Source organism: Myotis nattereri, assembly GCF_964212035.1.
Source record: "Myotis nattereri genome assembly, chromosome: 10".
Taxonomy (NCBI): domain Eukaryota; kingdom Metazoa; phylum Chordata; class Mammalia; order Chiroptera; family Vespertilionidae; genus Myotis; species Myotis nattereri.
Genome location: NC_138085.1, coordinates 66,043,144 through 66,062,892, shown reverse-complemented (window position 1 = coordinate 66,062,892; position 19,749 = coordinate 66,043,144). Strand labels below are relative to the sequence as shown.

The window sequence follows — 19,749 nt, the reverse complement described above, 5'->3', positions numbered from 1 at the left end:
TTAGGTGGACATTCTTAGTGCTGCCACGGAGGTGGGAGAGGCTCCTGCCACCACCTCTGCGTTGGCCAGCCATGAGCCAGCTTCTGGCTGAGTGGCACTCCCCATATGGAAGTGCAGTGACCACCGGGAGCAGATCCTGCATTGAGCGTCTGCCCCCTGGTGGCCAGTGCGCATCATAGCAACCGATCATTCTGCTGTTCAGTCAATGTGCATATTAGCCTTTTGTTATTTTTATATAGGATGTCCTTATTTCCCCCCTTTTGCCCCTCTACCCAGCTCTAGCCCCCCACTCCTCTCTGGCCATCACCACCCTGTTGTCTGTGTCCATGGGTTGTGCATATATTTTCTTTGGCTAATCCCTTCTTTAAATTCACTTCTTTAAATTTTTATTTTCAGATAAGTGCTTATAACTGCACTATTATATATTTTGTATTATATCATTTAGAATTAAGATAATTTTTACTTGAACCCTTGTAAATTTTAGCACGATTTAATAAATTATGGTAAAAGCAATTAGGAGATTTTTCATGTAATGCAGATACATTTCAATTAATATTTCATTAATTTTTAATTTTTTAATATTTTAATTTGAAATAATCTCATACATGTAAAAAAACTATAAAATACTACAGCATATTATATGTACCCTTCACCCAATTTCCTAGGTGTTAATAATTTAAACATAACCATTATACAACAAAATTTAGAATATATTTTTCTTATAATCTCTTTAATATTACTTAATCCATTTACTTTGTTTTTGTTAATCTTCACCCAAGGATATTTTTCCATTGAATTTTAGAGAGAGTGAAGGGAAAGGGAGAGACACATTGATTGGTTGCCTTCTGCACATGCTTTGATAGGGACTGGGGATCAAGCCAGCAACTGAGGTACATGCATTTGACTGGAATCGAACCTGGGACCCTTCAGTCCACGGGCTAATGCTCTATCCACTGAGAAAAACAGGCTGCAGCTTAATTTATTTACTTTTAATCTATATGTGCCTTTATAATTAAAGTGGGTTTTGTTTTTGATTCACCCTCATAATCTGTCTTGTAGTTGGTGCATTTAAGCCACTGACTTTCAGAGTGCTTACTGATAGAGTTACTGCCATATGAGGTGGCTTCTGGAGCTTCTGGGTCTGGCCCGGTGGCAAGGCAGGCCTGCTTCTGGGTCTTCTGGGTCCCGCCTAGATGGCAGCATGCTGGCAGCTCCCGCTGTCCCGCTCTGCCTGCAGTATGCAAATTAGCCATCATTTTGTTGGCGGTTAATTTGCATATCGCACTTATTAGCCAATGGGAGGCATAGTGAAGGTATGGTCAATTACCATGTTTGTCTATTATTAGATAGGATAACTGTTACATAGCTATGTCAACACTTAGTATTGTCAGACTCAAATTTTGCCAAACTGATGGGTTTAAAATAGCATCTAACTGTTCTTTTGAATTGCATGTCATTTCATGTTTCTTGACCATCTGGGTATCTCTTCTGTGAAATTTCTGTGCAGATCGTTTGCACATTTTTCTACTGAGTTGTCTTTTTCTTATTGATTTGTAGTTACCTATAAATAGGATAACTTTCATAACACTAATCATCACCACAAAATTTATCTTATTTGTTTCATTTTTATTTAAGTTTAGTTCTGATTTTCTTAAAAACAGAAGCAGAGCTATATGAATGAATCTTTTAATTACTGTTCAGTTGATATAAGATAAAAAGCAAGATCACAGGAATATCTGAAAATATGAAGGCCAGTAGGGAGAGAAAGATGGGTGTGACAGGTGGGAGAATTCTACACGTGAGGGACGTGGGTTCATAAAGAAAGAAGAGAGTCAAAAGCCCCAAATATTATTAGGTAGTGAGAGCACAGGAGATAAAAATAGAAAAATTGGGTTGAAGGTCATTTTTAAATGAGGAAGCACAAAGGGGATTCAGAAAGTTTGGAGACGAATACTGTACCACAGAAGATGAAAGAGCATTGGTAACTCTGTCACTGTCATCATTTTCCTCTGATTCATTTCCTGAAAAGCCACTTTCCGAGGATGATTCAGAACTGCTAGAAGAAAAGGGAGGAACTACTAGTTTATGAATTCTCTCTATTTTTGTTGGTAAGTAACTTATTTCCCTAAATTCTTCTTAAACAATAAACATTTTTCATAAAAATGTGCTCTTTCAGGCAGAAATTTGAGTTTCTTAAATATCACAGCTGTCTGTACATACTTACGGTGTCATCGAGAAGTGATTCCCACAGTCACTGGGCCCAGCCAGGGGAGCGTCAGCGGATCCCGAATCACCTTTCTGGAAGAAAGAGAGCCCTTCAGGGGGTGTAACTACAACTAAGTGCTTCTCCACAGTGGCTCGGTCTCCGTGTGCTAACTGCCACATCCATTTCTCCACATTTACCAAATCCACAGCCACACACAATTAGGAGATTAATACATGGGACACCGGTGGGACACAGAATTAAGGAATCTTTTTGCTATGTGATTGGTTGTCTTGACATCATGCAAGCACAGTCAAATCTCAAAGCAATTTCAGAGAAAACTATAAAGTACAAGAAATACATCCGAAAGCAGTACGTACCGTTGAGCTTTTTTCTAATTGTATCTGTTCATACGCAAGTTTAGCAGCCAAATGTTTTGCCTTCTGTTTAGTAGAACCTACAGCACCAGGATATTCTTTCTGTCCAATTTTGCACTTACAAAAAAAACTAGGAAAAATGATGGACATTATTTACTGAAATACCAAAAAATAGAAAATCTAATTTATGATTAGAAACACACACACACACACACACACACACACACACACACATCAATAAAGGCCTTAAAGTACACTAAGGTAGCTTTGTATTTCATGTCTTTGTGTAATTTAAATCTTCAATAAGCGGACCAATTTGTCAGAACGACCAGGATTGCCTGACGTCTCAGCTTGCATTTTCCAGGCAACTTCTAACTTTTTGTTGCTTCCTTTAAAGATCTGGCATAAAGGCACTAAGTGGTGATTTTTAAAAATTCTCTAAAGGTCAAAACATATGGAGGTAGAAATGGAAAAGAGATTATGGGCAAATTTTTCAGAGATGTTCAAATGGGGAAGAAAAAGCCAGTAAAAGAAATGGGGCTTCTATAGGAGAAACAATGAGGTTACACTGTTTTGTAGGGAATGAGCAAAGTAAGGATTCTGCTCAAACCCCAGCATTTCCTCCCCCCACTATCTGCACAAAATCCTAAGAAAAATCTCCAAAGTGCAAAACCCCTGGGGCTGAAGTCCACTCCTCCTCGTATGAATGTAAGGACATTTGTGGTTAGGCCAGGATACTTGGACAATTATATAATAACTAGAGGCCCAGTGCACAAAATTCAAGCACATTAAAAGGGAATTTATTAGAGGAAATATTTTAATATTGCTATTTGCCCTTTCTCTATAATAGAAGTGTGAGAGATGAAAAAGTTAGTAAAATTAATATGAAAATAATATATAAATATATTAATAACTAAACAATAACAATATGATATAACAACAAAAAAGTGTGGGTCCTGGGTGCGGGTCAATGGGATTCCTGGCTGTCAGGCCGCTGACAGCAAGCTGACCAATGGCCAATTCTGCAAGGCAGGGGTCCTCAAACTACGGCCCGCGGGCCACATGCAAATACAAATATTATATCTGTTCCTGTTTTGTTTTTTTACTTCAAAATAAGATATGTGCAGTGTGCATAGGAATTTGTTCATAGTTTTTTTTTAAAACTATAGTCCGGCCCTCCAACGGTTTGAGGGACAGTGAACTGGCCCCCTCTTTAAAAAGTTTAAGGACCCCTCCCACAAGGGATGGTGCTCCTCCATACTGCTGTGTAGGTCCTGGGTGTGGGTGAATGGGATTCCTGGCTTTAAGGCCACTGACAGTAAGCTGTCCAACGGCAGATTCCGTGAGGGATGGGGCTCCCGCCGCTCTGCTGTGTGGGTGCTGGGTGCAGGTATTCGGCTCCCTCCTTCCTCCTGTCAGATCTGGGGTGCTTCAAGGGACCCAGAGTGAAATCCCCACCCACCCGCATGCGCCAGGAAATCGCACAAGACCCAGACCCGGCCAGCCCCACCCACATTGGGCTAAAGACCCAAACCCAGCCGGCCCTACCCCCATCAAATCACCAATGCCCCACGTCCCCGGCCAGTGCCGAATGGGGACACAGAATCAGTCACGCAGTCTCCTGCTGATCGGTCGTTACAGTGTGAAGGCATCATGACCATTTGCTGCATATTAGCCTTTTATTACATAGATTATTACTTTTTAAAATATATTTTTATTGATTTCAGAGAACGAGAGGAAGATAGAAACACCAATGATGAGAGAGAATCATTGATCAGCTGCCTCCTACATGCCCCATACCAGGGATCAAGCCCACAACCTGGGCATGTGCCCTTACTGAGAATCCAACCATGGCGTTCTGCTTCATACATTGATGATCAACCACTGAGCCATGCTGGCTGGGCATAAGAATTATTTTTAAGGTGGCAAAGCAATGCACATGGTCAGTATCATGGAGTTATTATAGATTACAACAAAATTATTCCAATATTGTTTACCAGAGAGAGAAATACAGCTAACCAGTGTGAGACTTCTCCTCTAGGTCCTTAAGGGAGAATGAATTAGGGGGTTAAGCTAAGTGACTTCATCGCTTCTATAGTTTCTATTTTTCCCAGGTACCTCCTACGAAGACTTCTGTCTTTTAGGAATCCAATGTTAGACTGCGTAATTCATAGCAAACAAACAGGTAAGCTAAGGAAAAGTAAAATAATTTATGAGCCTGACCCACAGAATTCACTTTTGACTATTTCATACCATCACATTTTTCTCTTCCTCGTCTGGCCTAAAAGCCATGGGAGTAAAAAGTCAAACATGAATAGCTCCATCAATTCAGAGAACAGTATCCTAAAGTGATTATTTGGGGTATTTGCATTTAGATTTTGTTCTCTCAGTTAACTGACTGGTTATAGCTGAGAAACAATCTCCCTCATGCTCATTGGTTTGTTTTTCTCAGTTCCAGTCCCTTCTTTTTTATATATTTTTTTAATTGATTTCAGAGAGGAAGGGAGAGGGAGAGAGAGAGATAGAAACATCAATAATGAGAGAGAACCATTGCTGGGTTGCTTCCTGCACACCCCCTCCTGGGGATCGAGCCTGCAACCCAGGCATGTGCCCTAGACTGGACTGGAACCTGGCACACTTCAGTCCACAGCCTGACGCTCTATCCACTGAGCCAACCAGCTATGGCCCATTCCATTCTTTATCCTCACTTAAGTCTTAGCTCACTGGTGACATTTTCAGTAACTGAAACTCTTAATCTGTCCCCGTCATCATATTCCTCAAATCCTGGTCTCCTCATAGTCTAGGACGAAATACTATTCCTCCTAATACATGGTATCTATGTTCAGAGGGACACCATTTAAACAAATATGAAAGATGAGCACTTGGACAGACAGCTCTCTCATCGTGTGGCAGGGCCGTCCTCACGCAGCCACTCACTCCCACTTATGACCTCAGGGCTGGAAAGACCTCTGCATCCTGCAAGCAGGACACTCCTAGGTGTCCTGCAGATTAAACCATCCAGAGAGGCCTCAGAAATAAAAGATTGCCCAGATTTGATCAATTATGCTAGATGGGTTCCAAACTTTCAGCATTCCAATTGTGTATAAGTCCTATAAAACCTTCCATACAAAATGTACAAAAAGGACAAACGTTTCTGGAAAATTAGACATGGAAATAAGCTCATTCTATTGCTTAGGTACAATGAAATGGAAGGAAAAACCCGACTTCATCTCACCTTCCGGGCCCATTTGCGCTCAATTCATTTGTTTGTTCATAATTTACAGAGAGTCTTTCCTTTTGGGCAATCCTATCAAGACGACCTATGAAATTCTCACTGGACAAATCATCGGAAGTATCTGTTGTCGGCAGGGGTAAAGAACTAGCTTCCTGCAAAAAGTAAAAAAATCTTGTTTAATATAGATGACAACAAAGATTTAACTCTGTATTTTCTTTTTTGTTGTTGTTAATTCTCTCCTGAGGGCATTTTTTCCATTGCTTTTCAGAGTGAGTGGAAAGGAGGGAGTTGGGACGGGGATAAAGAGAGAAAGAGAGAGGAGGAGAAAGAAAAACATCCTTATGAGAAGGGCACATCCACTGGGTTGCCTCCTGCACGTTTCCCCGAACCCAAATCCCAGGTACGTGCCCTTGACCTGGAATCAAACCCTAGACCACTGATGGCGAACCTATGACACACGTGTCAGAGGTGACACGCGAACTCATTTTTTTTATTGATTTTTCTATGTTAAATGGCATTTAACTATATAAAATAAATAACAAAAATATAAATCTTTGTTTTACTATGGTTGCAAATATCAAAAAATTTATGTATGTGACACGGAACCAGAGTTAAGTTAGGGTTTTTCAAAATGCTGACATGCCGAGCTCAAAAGGTTTGCCCATCACTTCCCTAGACCCTTCGGTGCTCGGTTTACACTCTATCCCAGGGGTGGGCAAACTTTTTGACTCGAGGGCCACAATGGGTTCTTAAACTGGACCGGAGGGCTGGAACAAAATCATGGATGGAGTGTTTGTGTGAACTAATATAAATTCAAAGTAAACATCATTACATAAAAGGGTATGGTCTTTTTTTTTTTTTTTTTTTTAGTTTTATTCATTTCAAATGGGCCGGATCCAGCCCGCGGGCCGTAGTTTGCCCACTGCTGCTCTATCCACTAACAGCCAGGACTCTGTATTTTATTTTTCTAACAAAATTACTAAAGGATGCCGAAACCGGTTTGGCTCAGTGGATAGAGCGTCAGCCTGGGGACTGAAAGGTCCCAGGTTCGATTCCGGTCAAGGGCATGTACCTGGGTTGCGGGCACGTCCCCGGTGGGAGATGTGCAGGAGGCAGCTGATCGATGTTTCTCTCTCATCGATGTTTCTAACTCTCTATCTCTCTCCCTTTCTCTCTGTAAAAAATCAATAAAATATATTAAAAAAAAAATTACTAAAGGTGCCATCAGAAAGACAAGGTAGATTTTACATATTCCCGTACTACTCTATTACTTTGAGACAAGGTGGAAACATATACCTTCCACAAGAATATAAAAATCCCACAAGAATACATTTTAACAATAGAAAAAGAAACACCCAATTTTCCTTTTATAGTTTCACTAGAGGTCCAGTGCATGAAATTCGTGCACATTAAAAGGGAATTAGTTAGAGGAAATATTTTAATACTTAGAGGCCTGGGGCACGAAATTTGTGCACTGGGGGCGGGAGTCCCTCAGCCCAGAGTGCACCCTCTCCAATCTGGGACTCCTTGGGGATGTCGGACTGCCGGTTAAGGTCCTGTGAAATCAGGCCTAAACTGGCAGTAGGACATCCTTCTAACAATCCGGGACTGCTGGCTCCTAACTGCTTGCCTGTCTGCCTGGCTGACTGGCCCCAACCGCTTATGCCTGCCAGCCTGATCACCCCCTAACTGATCCCCTGCTGGCCTGTTTGACACCAAACTGCTCCCCTTCTGGCCCGATCGCCCCCAACTGCCCTCCCCTGCTGGCCAAGTCACCCCCAACTGCCCTCCCCTGCTGGCCAAGTCGCCCCCAACTGCCCTCCCCTGCCAGCCTGATGGCCCCCAACTGCCCTTCCCTGCTGGCCTCATCACCCCGGTGGAAGCCACGGGGAGCAGCAGCCAGGAACTGCCCCCCGGTGGGGCTGAGGGAACTCCGGGGAAGCTGTGTGGAGCAATAGTCGGGATCTGCACCCGAGTGCAGCCACGGGAACCATGGTGTGGTTCAATAGTCGGGATCTGCCTTCCCCAGCCGACCCCTCTCCCGCTGTGTGTGCTGCCATCTTGTGACAGCATTACAGTGTGAGGTTTAATTTGCATATTACCTCTTTATTATATACGATTGCTATTTGCCCTTTCTCTATACTAGAAATTTCAGAGATTAAAGAACACTAGCAAGCTGACCAACAGCCGATTTCACGAGGGATGGGGCTCCCGCCACCCTGCTGTGTGGGTCCTGGTTGCGGGCATCCGGTTCTCTCCTCCCTCCTATCAGAGACTGGGGTGCACCTTGGGATCCAGAGTCAAGTCCCCGCACACCTGGGCATGCAACGAACTTGCACAAGACCCAGACCCTGCCGGCCCCACCCCCAATGACGATACTCACACCCACCGGCAAGTCACGTCACTGCAGCACTGGGCAGGGACGCGGCGTCAGTCACATCCTCAGCCAGCACTGGGAGTGGATGCAGCCTCCTGCTGATCAATCGTTATGGCGTGAGGACGTGATGACCATTTGCCTATTAGCCTTTAATTATTATGGATTGTGAGTCCCTTTTCACTAGGGGAAAAAGGCAATAACTCACCCGTTCTTCTTTAAGTATTTCAAGAGTTAATTTTGCTGCAGCATTTTTTGCTTCCTTCTTTGATCTGCCTTTAGCTTCTGGAAATTCTCTCCCATCTACTATAACTTGAATTGTAAACCTGATTACAAAGAAAATATTCACAAAACATTATGAAACTCATGCATTATCAAGAGACAAGTATCCAACCACCACTCCCTCTTATGTCTACCTTTGAAGGTTTGTTTTTTTTTCTGCAATAAATCAGTATCTTTTATTTATTTTTTTAAAAACAAATCAGTGAAGGAAAGGACAAAAACCTTTGGTTCACTTATACCTTTGAAAGTTTTGACGTATGTTCAATATTTAAGCAGTGACCTCCAAACAGCATAATAACACATCATCTTGAAGCATGGGAAAGCTTATACCCTCTTCTTTTCTCCAGAGTCCTCCAAAGTTACAATTTCATACCAAGAGGACTCTCTTACAGAAGTCTGTGGCAACTTTACTCTAAATATTGACCTCAAAATTATGCCAGAGTTTCATTCCGCTAGTTTATATTTTATAGGTATATATCCTTTTTCTAAATAGCATCTTACCTTAAGTCATGTGGAGGTTCTGTCTTAGACACTTCACGATAGTTAACATCTATGTTGTTCTTCTGACAGTATTTATTAAGTTCTCCTATGTAGAAACCTACTGAAAGATCATCGGCCATTTCTTCTTCCACTGACCTACAATACAAGTAATGTTTGAAAGAAGTGATACCCACAGAACATATGTAATCGGATTTTCCAAATCTAGTTGAGAAAACAAACTGTAGTAAGAATTTACTATATATGACTCATCTCAGTCAGACATAAATCCAAAGAAAACTTTCTATAAAAATCTTTTATTCTCTCTCAGGACTGCAAAATCAAGTGAATTTCTCCAAAATTTTCTACTTTCAAAACTCAACTGGCCAATAAAAGGAAGGGGCCTGTTTCTTTAACTCTGCTCTCTACTACCATTGAGTGTCAAGTGCAAGTTTGTCTACCTGCTTGAGAAGGTTAAAAGGCTATACAAGTGCAATTAGAATTCTTAGTGTTAGAAGAAAAAGGTTGAGGTAATATATATATATATATATATATATATATATATATATAATTTGTTTTTGTTGTTTTAGAGGTGTTTTATGTACATAATGTATATAAAGTGGTGTTTATGGCCAAGCCGGTGTGGCTCAGTGGCTGAACGTTGACCTGTGAACCAGGAGGTCATGGGTTTGATTTCGGTTGGTGCACATGCCCAGGTTGCAGGCTCAATCCCCAGGTGGGTCATGCAGGAGGCAGCCAATGAATGATTCTCTCTCATCATTGGTGTTTCTATCTCTCTCTCCCCGTCTCCTCCCTCTCTGAAATCAATAAAAATATATTTTAAAAATAAAAAGAAAGTGATGTTTATGGAACCATAAAGGATTCTATATGGGAATAGATTCTCCTATGAAATCCCAAAAATTCTCCCTTTGAAATTTGCAGAAACCAATGTGAGGACAATTTACCTAAGTAAATTAAGACCCCAATTTATGGGCCGCACTGAACTAATCCAGTAGCAATGATTTTAACAAAGAACAAAATCAAAAGGATGTAGAACCTAAGTATAAGAGCCGAAACTATAAAATTCTTAGAAGAAAACATAAGGGCAAATCTTCCTAACCTTGGATTTTTGAATAGAATCTTTGCGGTGACAACAAAAGCACAAGCAAGAAAAGAAAACCAGGTAAATTAGGCTTCCTCAAAATAAAAAAATAAAATAAAAAATTGTGTCTCAAAGGACACTCTGACAAAAATAAAAAGACAATCTACAGAATGGGATATTTATAAATCATATATGTGATATGGGTCTAGTATCCAGAATATATAAAGAACTCATAACTTAACAAAATGACAACCCAATTAAAAAGTAAGCACAGGACTGGAACAGACATTTCTCTAAAGAAGATTTATAGATGCCAACAAGCACATAAAAAGATGTTCAACATCATTAATCATTGGAGAAATGCAAATCAAAACACAACTGAGGAGAAACTAAGACGGCGGCATAGGTAAACACCGGAAATTGCTGCTTCGCACAACCACTTCAAAAATACAACTAAAAGACAAAACGGACATCACCCAGAACCACAGGAGGGCTGGCTGAGTGGAAATTCTACAACTAGAAGGAAAGAGAAAAGCACACTGAGACTCAGAGAAGGTGTGGAAGTAAAGTGCAGAGGTACGGAGGCGCACGTGGAAAGGACTGGCAACTGAGGACACGGTTGTCTTTTTCAATGGGGAGGGAGACACAAGCTCCCAACTGCTCTGAACTCCGGTTCCAGGCAAGTTTCTGGGGGCCCAGACACATACAGGGAGAAACAGGACTGTCTGGCATCAGTTGGAACTCGAGGGCGGCTTTCCCTCAGAGATGCTTGCAGTGATTACGGGGACACTGAGACCCAGGGCCTCTTAGGGCAGGACTGAGGATCAGCCATAGCTGTTTGCTCCACCCTGTTGATTCCCTGAGACCCGCCCCACCCAAACTGTGGGCAGAGGCTTTTGCATATGAATGGCCTGGCACTTTGCAATCTGAAAATTACCTAACAAACTGCAGCTGGGTCAGAGAGACCCAGAACATCCAAAAGAAGGCCCAAGGTGCCATAGCAGCTTGCATTGCTTCACAGCTGGGCCTCATCTGGGCACCTCCAAATCCCAAACAAAGAAGAGGAATCTGCAGATCACTCCATAGCTTTTGCTCGGTAGCCTCAGGCAGAGGCTAAATTAGCACCTCCTTAGAGATCCAAGAGCCAGTGTACCCAGTGGTCAGAGTGGGACCATCCAGATTACAACTCCTCAGATCCGTAAGGGACACATTCAGGGGGCAGACAAAGTGAGCAACAAAGCCCCACTGAAGCAAGTCTTGCCCCTAAGGGTGTCTCCAGCACAGAAGTTCTCCCACTGCAGACACTGCTGATTCTCACAGCCAATTGGCCTGGAGGTCAATTCCTCCCAGTGACACCTACAACAATCACGGCTTAACTACAACAAGACTGTGCACAAAAGCCCACAAAGGGGTGCACCAAGAGTGTCCACCTCAGGTAATTGGGGAGGCTGAGCCACTGGGTCCTATAGGACACCTAGCACACAAAGCCACTCTATCAACACAGGGAAGCATAAAAAAATGCAGAGACAAAGAAACAGGTCACAAATGACAGAAATGGAGGAAAGCAAACTACTGGATATAGAGTTCAAAACCACAGTTATAAGGTTTTTCAAGAATTTTCTAGAAACTGCTGATAAATTTAGTGAGACCCTCAATAAATCTAGTGAGACCCTTGAGATTATGAAAAAGGGACCAACTAGAAATTAAGCATACACTGACTGAAATAAAGGATATTATACAGAGTTCCAACAACAGACTAGAGGATCGCAAGAATCAAGGCAAAGATTTGAAATATGAAGAAGCAAAAAACACTCAACCAGAAAAACGAAAAGAAAAAAGAATCCAAAAATATGAAGATAGTGTAAGGAGCCTCTGGGACAGCTTCAAGCGTACCAACATCTGAATTATAGGGGTGCCAGAAGAAGAGAGAGAGCAAGATATTGAAAACCTATTTGAAGAAATAATGGCAGAAAACTTCCCCTACCTGATGAAAGAAATAGACTTACAAGTCCAGGAAGCACAGAGAACCCCAAAGAAAAGGAATCCAAAGAGGACACATCATAATTAAAATGCCAAGAGCAAAAGACAAAGAGAGAATCTTAAAAGCAGCAAGAGAAAGAAAGTCAGTTACCTACAAGGGAGTACCCATACGACTGTCAGCTGATTTCTCAACAGAAACTATGCAGGCCAGAAGGGAGTGGCAAGAAATATTCAAAGTGATGAAAAGCAAGAACCTACAACCAAGATTACTTTACCCAGCAAAGCTATCATTCAGAATTGAAGGTCAGATAAAGAGATTCACAGATAAGAAAAAGCTAAAGGAGTTCATCACCACCAAAACAGTACTATATGAAATGCTGAAAGGTATTCTTTAAGAAGAGGAAGAAGAAGAAAAAGGTAAAGATACAAATTATGAACAACAAATGTACATCTATCAACAAGTGAGTCTAAAAATCAAGTGAATAAATAATTTGATGAACAGAATAAACTGGTGAATATAATAGAATCAGGGGCATAGAAAGGGAGTGGACTGACTATTCTCGGGGGGGAACGGGGTGTGGGGGTGCGGGAAGAGACTGGACAAAAATCATACACCTATGGATGAGGTCAGTGGGGGGGGGGGCGGGTAAGGACAGAGGGCGGGGTGTGAACCAAGTGGAGGGAAGCTATGGGGGGAAAAAAAGAGGAACTGTAATAATCTGAACAATAAAAATTTAAAAAACACACACCAGGGTACCACTTCACACCCACCAGAATGACAATAATAGTAATAATAATCCTATATAATAAAAGGCTAATATGCAAATCAACCGAACTACAAGACTACCGATCGCTATTATGTGCACTGACCACTAGGGGTCAGATGCTCAAAGCAGGAGCTTCCCCATGGTGGTCAGTGTGCTCCCACAGAGGGAGCAATGCTCAGTCAGAAGCTGAACTCATGACTGGCAAGTGCAGCAGTTGTGGCAGGAGCCTCTCCCACCTCTGCAGCAGTGCTAAGAACGTCCGACTGCTGGCTCAGGCCCACTGCCCCCGGGAGCAGTGGGCATAAGCCGGCAGTCGGACATCCCCTGAGGGCTCCCAGACTGCGAGATGGCACAGGCCAGGCTGAGGTACCCCTCCTCCCTGAGTGCCCAAATTTCGTGCACTGGGCCTCTAGTACAGAAAATAAGTGTTGATGAGGATGTAGAGAAATCAGAACCTTCCTATGTTGCTGATGGGAGTGCAAAACCGTGCAGCTTGTATGGAAAAGAATTGCTATTTCCTCAAAAAGTTAAAGTTAGACCCAGCAATTCCACTCCTAGGCCTATACCCAAAGAACTAAAAAACAGGTTTTCAAACAAACACTTATATAGGAATGTTCATAGTAGCACTGCTGATGATAGCCAAAAAGTGAAAACAAACCAAATGTCCATCAACTGATGAATTCTTAACAAAATTTGGCACATTCACACATGGAAACTTATTCAACCATAAAAAGAAATGAAGTGTAGAAACATGCTACAACATGGATAAACCTTAAAAACATGATAAATAAAAAAACTTGACACAAAAGGCCACCTATTGTATGACTTCATTTATATGAAACATCCAGAATATGTAAATCCACAGAGACAGGAAGCTCATCTTGTGGATCTCTCATTTCTTGTTGGAAAACTCTTTTGATTTTTCTTCTTCAAGGTCAAGCTTTCTTCCTAACACTTCTTTATTTTTAATATATTTTATTGATTTTTTACAAAAGGGAAGGGAGAGAGATAGAGAGTTAGAAACATCGATGAGAGAGAAACATCAATCAGCCGCCTCCTACACATCTCCTACTGGGGATGTGCCCGCAACCAAGGTACATGCCCTTGACCAGAATCGAACCTGGGACCTTTCAGTCCGCAGGCCGACGCTCTATCCACTGAGCCAAACCCGCTTTGGCTTCCTAACAATTCTTGATCTTCACGGGCTCTATCGGCTGGTCTTCCCCCAAGGCTTGGTCCAAAGACCCTATTCTCTTTACTCTCTGCTTTCTCCTCAAGGTGATTTCTTTCATGTCCATGATTTCCATGATAATCTGTGTGTCATTAACTCTAAAATTTACACATCACTTATAAACCTCTCTCTGAGTTTCATCTCTCTCTAGCCAACATCTCCACTTGAATGAAAGAATTTTAAACAAAAAGATCCAAAACTGCACATACGATCTTCCCTTAAGCTGGTTTGGAATTTCCTGTCTCAAAAAATGACTCCACTATGTCTGAAAGCCATGAATCTGGGAGGCATCGCTGACATTTCCTTTCCCTACTCTCTTATCCATAACAAAGTCCTGACCCACAAATCCTTCTACTTCTCGATGATATCATAGCCACTGTTCTGGTTCAAGCCACCATCTTACTCCTGGACTACTGCCAGGACCTCAGAACCAGTTCCTCTTAGCCACTGAAATTCCTTCTCTACCCTGCAAGCCACTGTGATTTTGTTTTTAACTTTTTTTTTCATTGTAGTAAAATACACATAACACGAAATTTACCCTTTTAACCAGTTTTAAGTGTGCCATTCTCGGGTATTAAGCACATTCCTAGTCAGGGCACATGCCCAGGGAATGAGCAGGAGGCAGTCGATCGATCTTTCTCACATTGATGTTTCTTGCCCCCCCGCTTCTCTCTCTAAAATCAATAAAAACATAAAAATTTTAAATACTTCACTTTAAACCTCCTCATCTTCTTCCTTTTCTTCACCAGCTGTTCTAGGGCATCCTTTCCTCATTCACTCAGTAAACATTTATCAAATGTCAAGCACTGTGCTGACACTGAGTGCACAGGATGAAGAAGAGAGAGCAAGTCCCCACCTGCATTCCACTGAAGGAAGAAAGAAAATGACCATGCCCTAACCGGTTTGGCTCAGTGGATAGAGCATCGCCCTGCGGGCTGAAGGGTCCCGGGTTCGATTCCGGCCAAGGGCATGTACTTGGTTGCGGGCACATCCCCAGTCAGGGGTATGCAAGAGGCAGCTGATCGATGTTTCTCTCTCATCGATGTTTCTAACTCTCTATCCCTCTCTCTTCCTCTCTGTGAAAAATCAATAAAATATATTAAAAAAGAAAAAAAAAAGAAAATGACCACGTGCAGAAACAAATAACAAGAGTGGATTTCATGATGAGTAGATGGCTGGAAGTGCTGTAATAAAATTAACGAGGGCTACAGAATAGAGGGTGAATTGGTAGGTGGGGGAAGAAATGTGAGGGAGGTGGTTTTAGATACAGTAGTCAGGAAAGGCAATAGTCAAATCAAGTCTAAATGATGAGAAAGATACCAAGATATGGGGGAGGAAACTCTAAGCACGACCTAGCAGAGACTTTGGAGGGATAACAAAAAGGCCAAGAGGACTGTTGCACAGTGAACGAGGGATAAGGGTAAGAAATGGGGGAGAGGTGGGCAGGCGTCACAGCACACAGCCCTTGTTGGCCATGGTCAGGGCTGTGGATGTTGTTTTGATGATAATAGGAAGCTAAGGGAGGGTTCTAAGCAGAGGGGTGATGTGATTGGATTTGTGTTTTACTTTTTTTTCTTAATATATTTTATTGATTTTTTACAGAGAGGAAGGGAGAGAGATAGAGAGTTAGAAACATCGATGAGAGAGAAACATCGATCAGCCGCCTCCTGCACACCCCCACTGGGTATGTGCCCGCATCCCAGGTACATGCCCTTGACCGGAATCGAACCTGGGACCTTTCAGTCCACAGGCCAAAGCTCTATCCACTGAGCCAAACCGGTTTTGGCATGGATTTGTGTTTTAAATGAGCACTTTGATGCTATGTAGAGAACAGAGTATGGGGGCTGGGTATGGAAAGGGGAGAGGAGCATGAGTAGAAGTCGGGAGACCCAGTAGAGGCTGCTGTGCTGGTATGGGTGAGCTACCTATATATATAAAGAGGTAATATGCAAATCTGTCCGGGACTCCGTAACGGTCATGACTGAACAAATTTGCATATTACCTCTTTATAGGCTGCACGCGCAGATGAGGGCGACGGGGACTGCTGCATGGTGAGGTAAGCCATGGATGGCGCAGGCAAGCAACAGGCCCGCAGAAAGCAAGGAGCAGGGCCTGCAGAGAAAAGGAAGCAGGGCCGGCCAGTCGTCTTGTCGATTATCAGGTCTGCAGAGAGCAGAGCAGGGCCTGCCAGCGCTGCAGGGAAGAGCAGGTCCACAGAGAGCAGGGTGGAGCAGGCCCGTAGAGGAAACAGGAGCCAAGAGACAGGGGGGCATGCCCAGGTTGCCTTTGTGCAGGAGCTGCAGAGGAAACACCTTTTCTTACCAACTCATTGGCTAAGCTCCCGGTACACCACTCGCAGTGTTCTTAGTAACTTGGGTAATAAGAACCCAAGAAGGTGATCTAGGGTTTTTGCACCTCACTCCATGAGGAAAAAACAAAGGTCCACTGCTGGAGGGGCTAAGAAATGTCATATCCTGCCCTTGCCGGTTTGGCTCAGTGGATAGAGCCTTGGTCTGCAGACCACAGGGTCCGGGTTCAATTCTGATCAAGGGCATGTATTTAGGTTGTAGGTCCCTCCCTGGCTTGGACCCAGGTCAGGGCTCATGTAGGAAGCAACCAATCAGTGTCCCTCTCATAATGATGTTTCTCTGTCTTTCCCTCTCTCTTCCATGCTCTCTAAAAATCAATGAAAAAATATACTCAGGTGAGGATAAAAAAGAAAAAGAAAAAAAGAAATGTCATATCCTATGAAAGAGACATCTTGAAAATGCCTAAAGAAAGTTGTCGTTTTTTTGTGGTGAAGGGACTGGAGTCCGTGTTGATGAAAACACCTTGGCAGCCAGCAGTGGCAGCAGCAGTGAGGTGATGGGGGTGGCACCTTCCCCTGATCAGCCTGCAGACGGAGGCCAGACTGAGGTTTAAGCGCGCTCCCTGCGGGGAGCAGGCCTAAGTTGTTGGTAGGACATCCCTGAGGGCTCCGACTGTGACAGGGGCAGGCTGGGCTGAGGGCCCCCCCCCCCCCCCCCCGCCGCCCGAACACGAATTTCGTGCACCAGGCCTCTAGTCCTATACAATAGAGGAATATGTTAATTATCCATTACGACCTGAGGCGTAAGGGCCCAATCACAAATCAGCAGGAGGGTGAGGCAGCCAGGGTGCAGGGCAGTAAGCTATGGGGGATGGGGGGTACAGGAGGGCAGGGAAGCGGGTGGAGAGTTCCAGTAGGGCAGGTCAGTGAGCTACCAGCAGCGGAGAACTACCAGCAGTGGCAGGTGGCAGCATGCACAGGGCTACTAGTTTATAAAAAGCCATTCATTAGACAACTATTTTATGAGCACCTATTACGTAGTAAGTGCTGGGGTTACACCAGCGAACAAAACCCTGCTCCGGTGGGCTCACTAGTGGAGGAACACAGACAAATCCACAAAAAAGGTCACAGGGTGGTAAGGCCTATGTTGAAAACTGAAGCAGAGTAACAGCAAAGGGAGGGTGGGGTCCGTTTTACACGCAGGTTGCTCAGGGAGGCTGCTCTGACACAGTAGCATGCAACAAATGGGGAAGGAGAGGCACTGGCCTGGGCTGGTATGGGGGTGGGGTGAGAGAACTTTCCGGAAGACACATAAGTGCATAGACCCAGAGGCAGGCTGCGTGCCCGGCTGTATCCAGCAGCAGCAGTGTGGTCAGCCTGGAGGGGGCCAGGGCCCACATGCAGGGTTGAGAAGAGAGAGCAGAGGGGCTACAGGGTGGGAGGTGGGGATGCAGTTGGGGGCTGGCTAAGGCCGGGCCATTGGGAACCGATTGTAACAGAGATTGTGGGCCAGGGAGGACTGAACCACTGTTTGGGTCCTGCAGCCCCCGTACTGCCCATCGCTCAGTCAAGTCGTAAGACTTACCGGCTTCCACCAGCTGCCCCGCCCCTCCCCCCCACTCCCACCCCCTCCCCCACCCTGGGCTGTGCCTCACTTGCTCTGGTAAAAACTTCCGGTTCCCAGCACGCTGCACGCACCCCCACTGCGGGCCTGGGTCAGGGCCCAGGGCCTCCGGAAAGGCGGGGTCAGGGCTCCAGGGCCGCTCACCTGCCTCACCACCGGGCTGGGGACGCGGGCTGCGCGCGCCCGGCACCTCCCGCGCCCCGAGCCCTTCGCCGCCTGGGCGCCCCCCGCATCTGCCGCCCCGCGCCCTTCGCCGCCTGGGCGCCCCCGCATCTGCCGCCCCGCGCCCCGCGCCCTTCGCCGCTCCTGGGCGCCCCCGCATCTGCCGCCCCGCGCCCCGCGCCCTTCGCCGCTCCTGGGCGCCCCCGCATCTGCCGCCCCGCGCCCCGAGCCCTTCGCCGCCTGGGCGCCCCCTGCATCTGCTGCCTCGCGCCCCGAGCAATTCGTCGCTCCTGGGCGCCCCCCGTATCCTGCCGCCCCCGTATCCTGCCGCCCCCGGGCTCCGAACCCTTCGCCGTACTTGGCCGCCTCCCGCGCTGTCCGCTCTGCTCACCAGGCGCCGCCGCTGTCCTCAAAGCCCCGCCGAGCCTGGGCTGCTCCTTTTCAGTTTCCTCCTCCCCGCGGACTCCGCCTTCCGCCCGCCCTCTCCGGAATGGCGGGAAATGGGAAAGGCGGGAAAGGCGCCTCCGACGGGAGCCCGTGCCGACGAAGTCGGGAGCAAAAGGAGGCTGAACCTACGTTTTGGCGCCTGGCGGTATCCAGGCCTCGGCGGCCCCACCCCGGCACCTGGACGGGTCTAGGAACTCTAGGTTAGAACCCGCGGGAGTGGGCAGCGCACCGTGGTCTCCAGGCGCCGCTGAGCTGGGTGTGAGACCAGTGGGAGCCAAAAACCAGGATTACAGGCTTTATTAGGAGAGAGACCTGCTGGCCTGTCTCGCAAGGGAGGACAGCAACTCCAGCAGGGGTGGGCACTCCTTTTGAGGGGCGGAATGGGAAGGAATGGGGGCTTAGTGTACTCGGTGGGCGCTGATTGGAGGCTCAATGGTCCATATAGGAACAAGGCCTTAGTATTTGGTAGGTGTGGATTGGTGGTTCAGTGTATAGTCCATATAAGGTACATGGTTAGTCTCTCTAGTATTTCTAGGCTGCAGGTTACTATACTCCGCCCACCAGTTGGGGGAAGGGAGGATCTATCACTGGGCCCAGGGGTAGACCATCTCCTTTCCTCTTCCAAGGGTGGGCTGAGGGTGAGGGTGGGGGTGGATATAATTTTCATTGATTTCTCTCTCTCAAAATCAGCTTTAAAAATATAGTTTTTAAAGTCTCAAAATTTCAATTATCTTTAAATATATTGCTAGGAGCAATCTCATTTTTATATATTTCCCTACCACTTTATTTTGAATGTATGTCTTGACTCTCAAGATTTTCTAGCTTTTATGTATTAATTTATATTTTTTCTTTATTGATTAAGGTATTACATATGTGTCCTTGTATGTATTATTTTATATCCATTAAGCTATTTATGCCCATAGCTTATTTTCCCTACTAGACTGACAGCAACTTGGAGACAATACAGTATTCTAATTGGGCCCTAGCTAGGTAGCTCAGTTGGTTAGATGTTTGTCTCATACACAAAAGGTGGCAGGTTTGATTCCTGGTCAGGGCACATACCTAGGTTTCAGGTTCAATTCCCATTTGGGGTATGTAGGGCATGTACAGGAAGGTTACCGATAAATGTTTCTCTCTCACATTGATGTTTCCCCCTCTGTCTCTCTCTCTCCCACCCCCT

General features: G+C 44.9%; 1 protein-coding gene across 2 annotated transcripts in view; it reads right to left on the bottom strand.

The window, feature by feature from the left end:
* EIF2AK2 (eukaryotic translation initiation factor 2 alpha kinase 2) overlaps positions 1–18,580 on the bottom strand; it is a 42,277-nt gene extending 23,697 nt beyond the window's left edge. Inside the window, exons 1-7 of one of the 2 annotated variants that reach the window (XM_081100627.1) lie at positions 18,481–18,580; positions 8,973–9,107; positions 8,398–8,515; positions 5,816–5,967; positions 2,584–2,710; positions 2,225–2,298; positions 1,960–2,053 (exon numbers count right to left, since the gene is read on the bottom strand). In XM_081100627.1, coding sequence (XP_080956753.1) covers positions 1,960–2,053; positions 2,225–2,298; positions 2,584–2,710; positions 5,816–5,967; positions 8,398–8,515; positions 8,973–9,091 — 684 coding nt within the window. In that variant the 5' untranslated portion in view covers positions 9,092–9,107; positions 18,481–18,580. Of the gene's footprint in view, positions 1–1,959; positions 2,057–2,224; positions 2,299–2,583; positions 2,711–5,815; positions 5,968–8,397; positions 8,516–8,972; positions 9,108–18,480 lie in introns of both variants that reach the window. The other variant, XM_081100626.1, reaches the window with a different exon arrangement.
* Between the last annotated feature and the right edge of the window lie 1,169 nt (positions 18,581–19,749).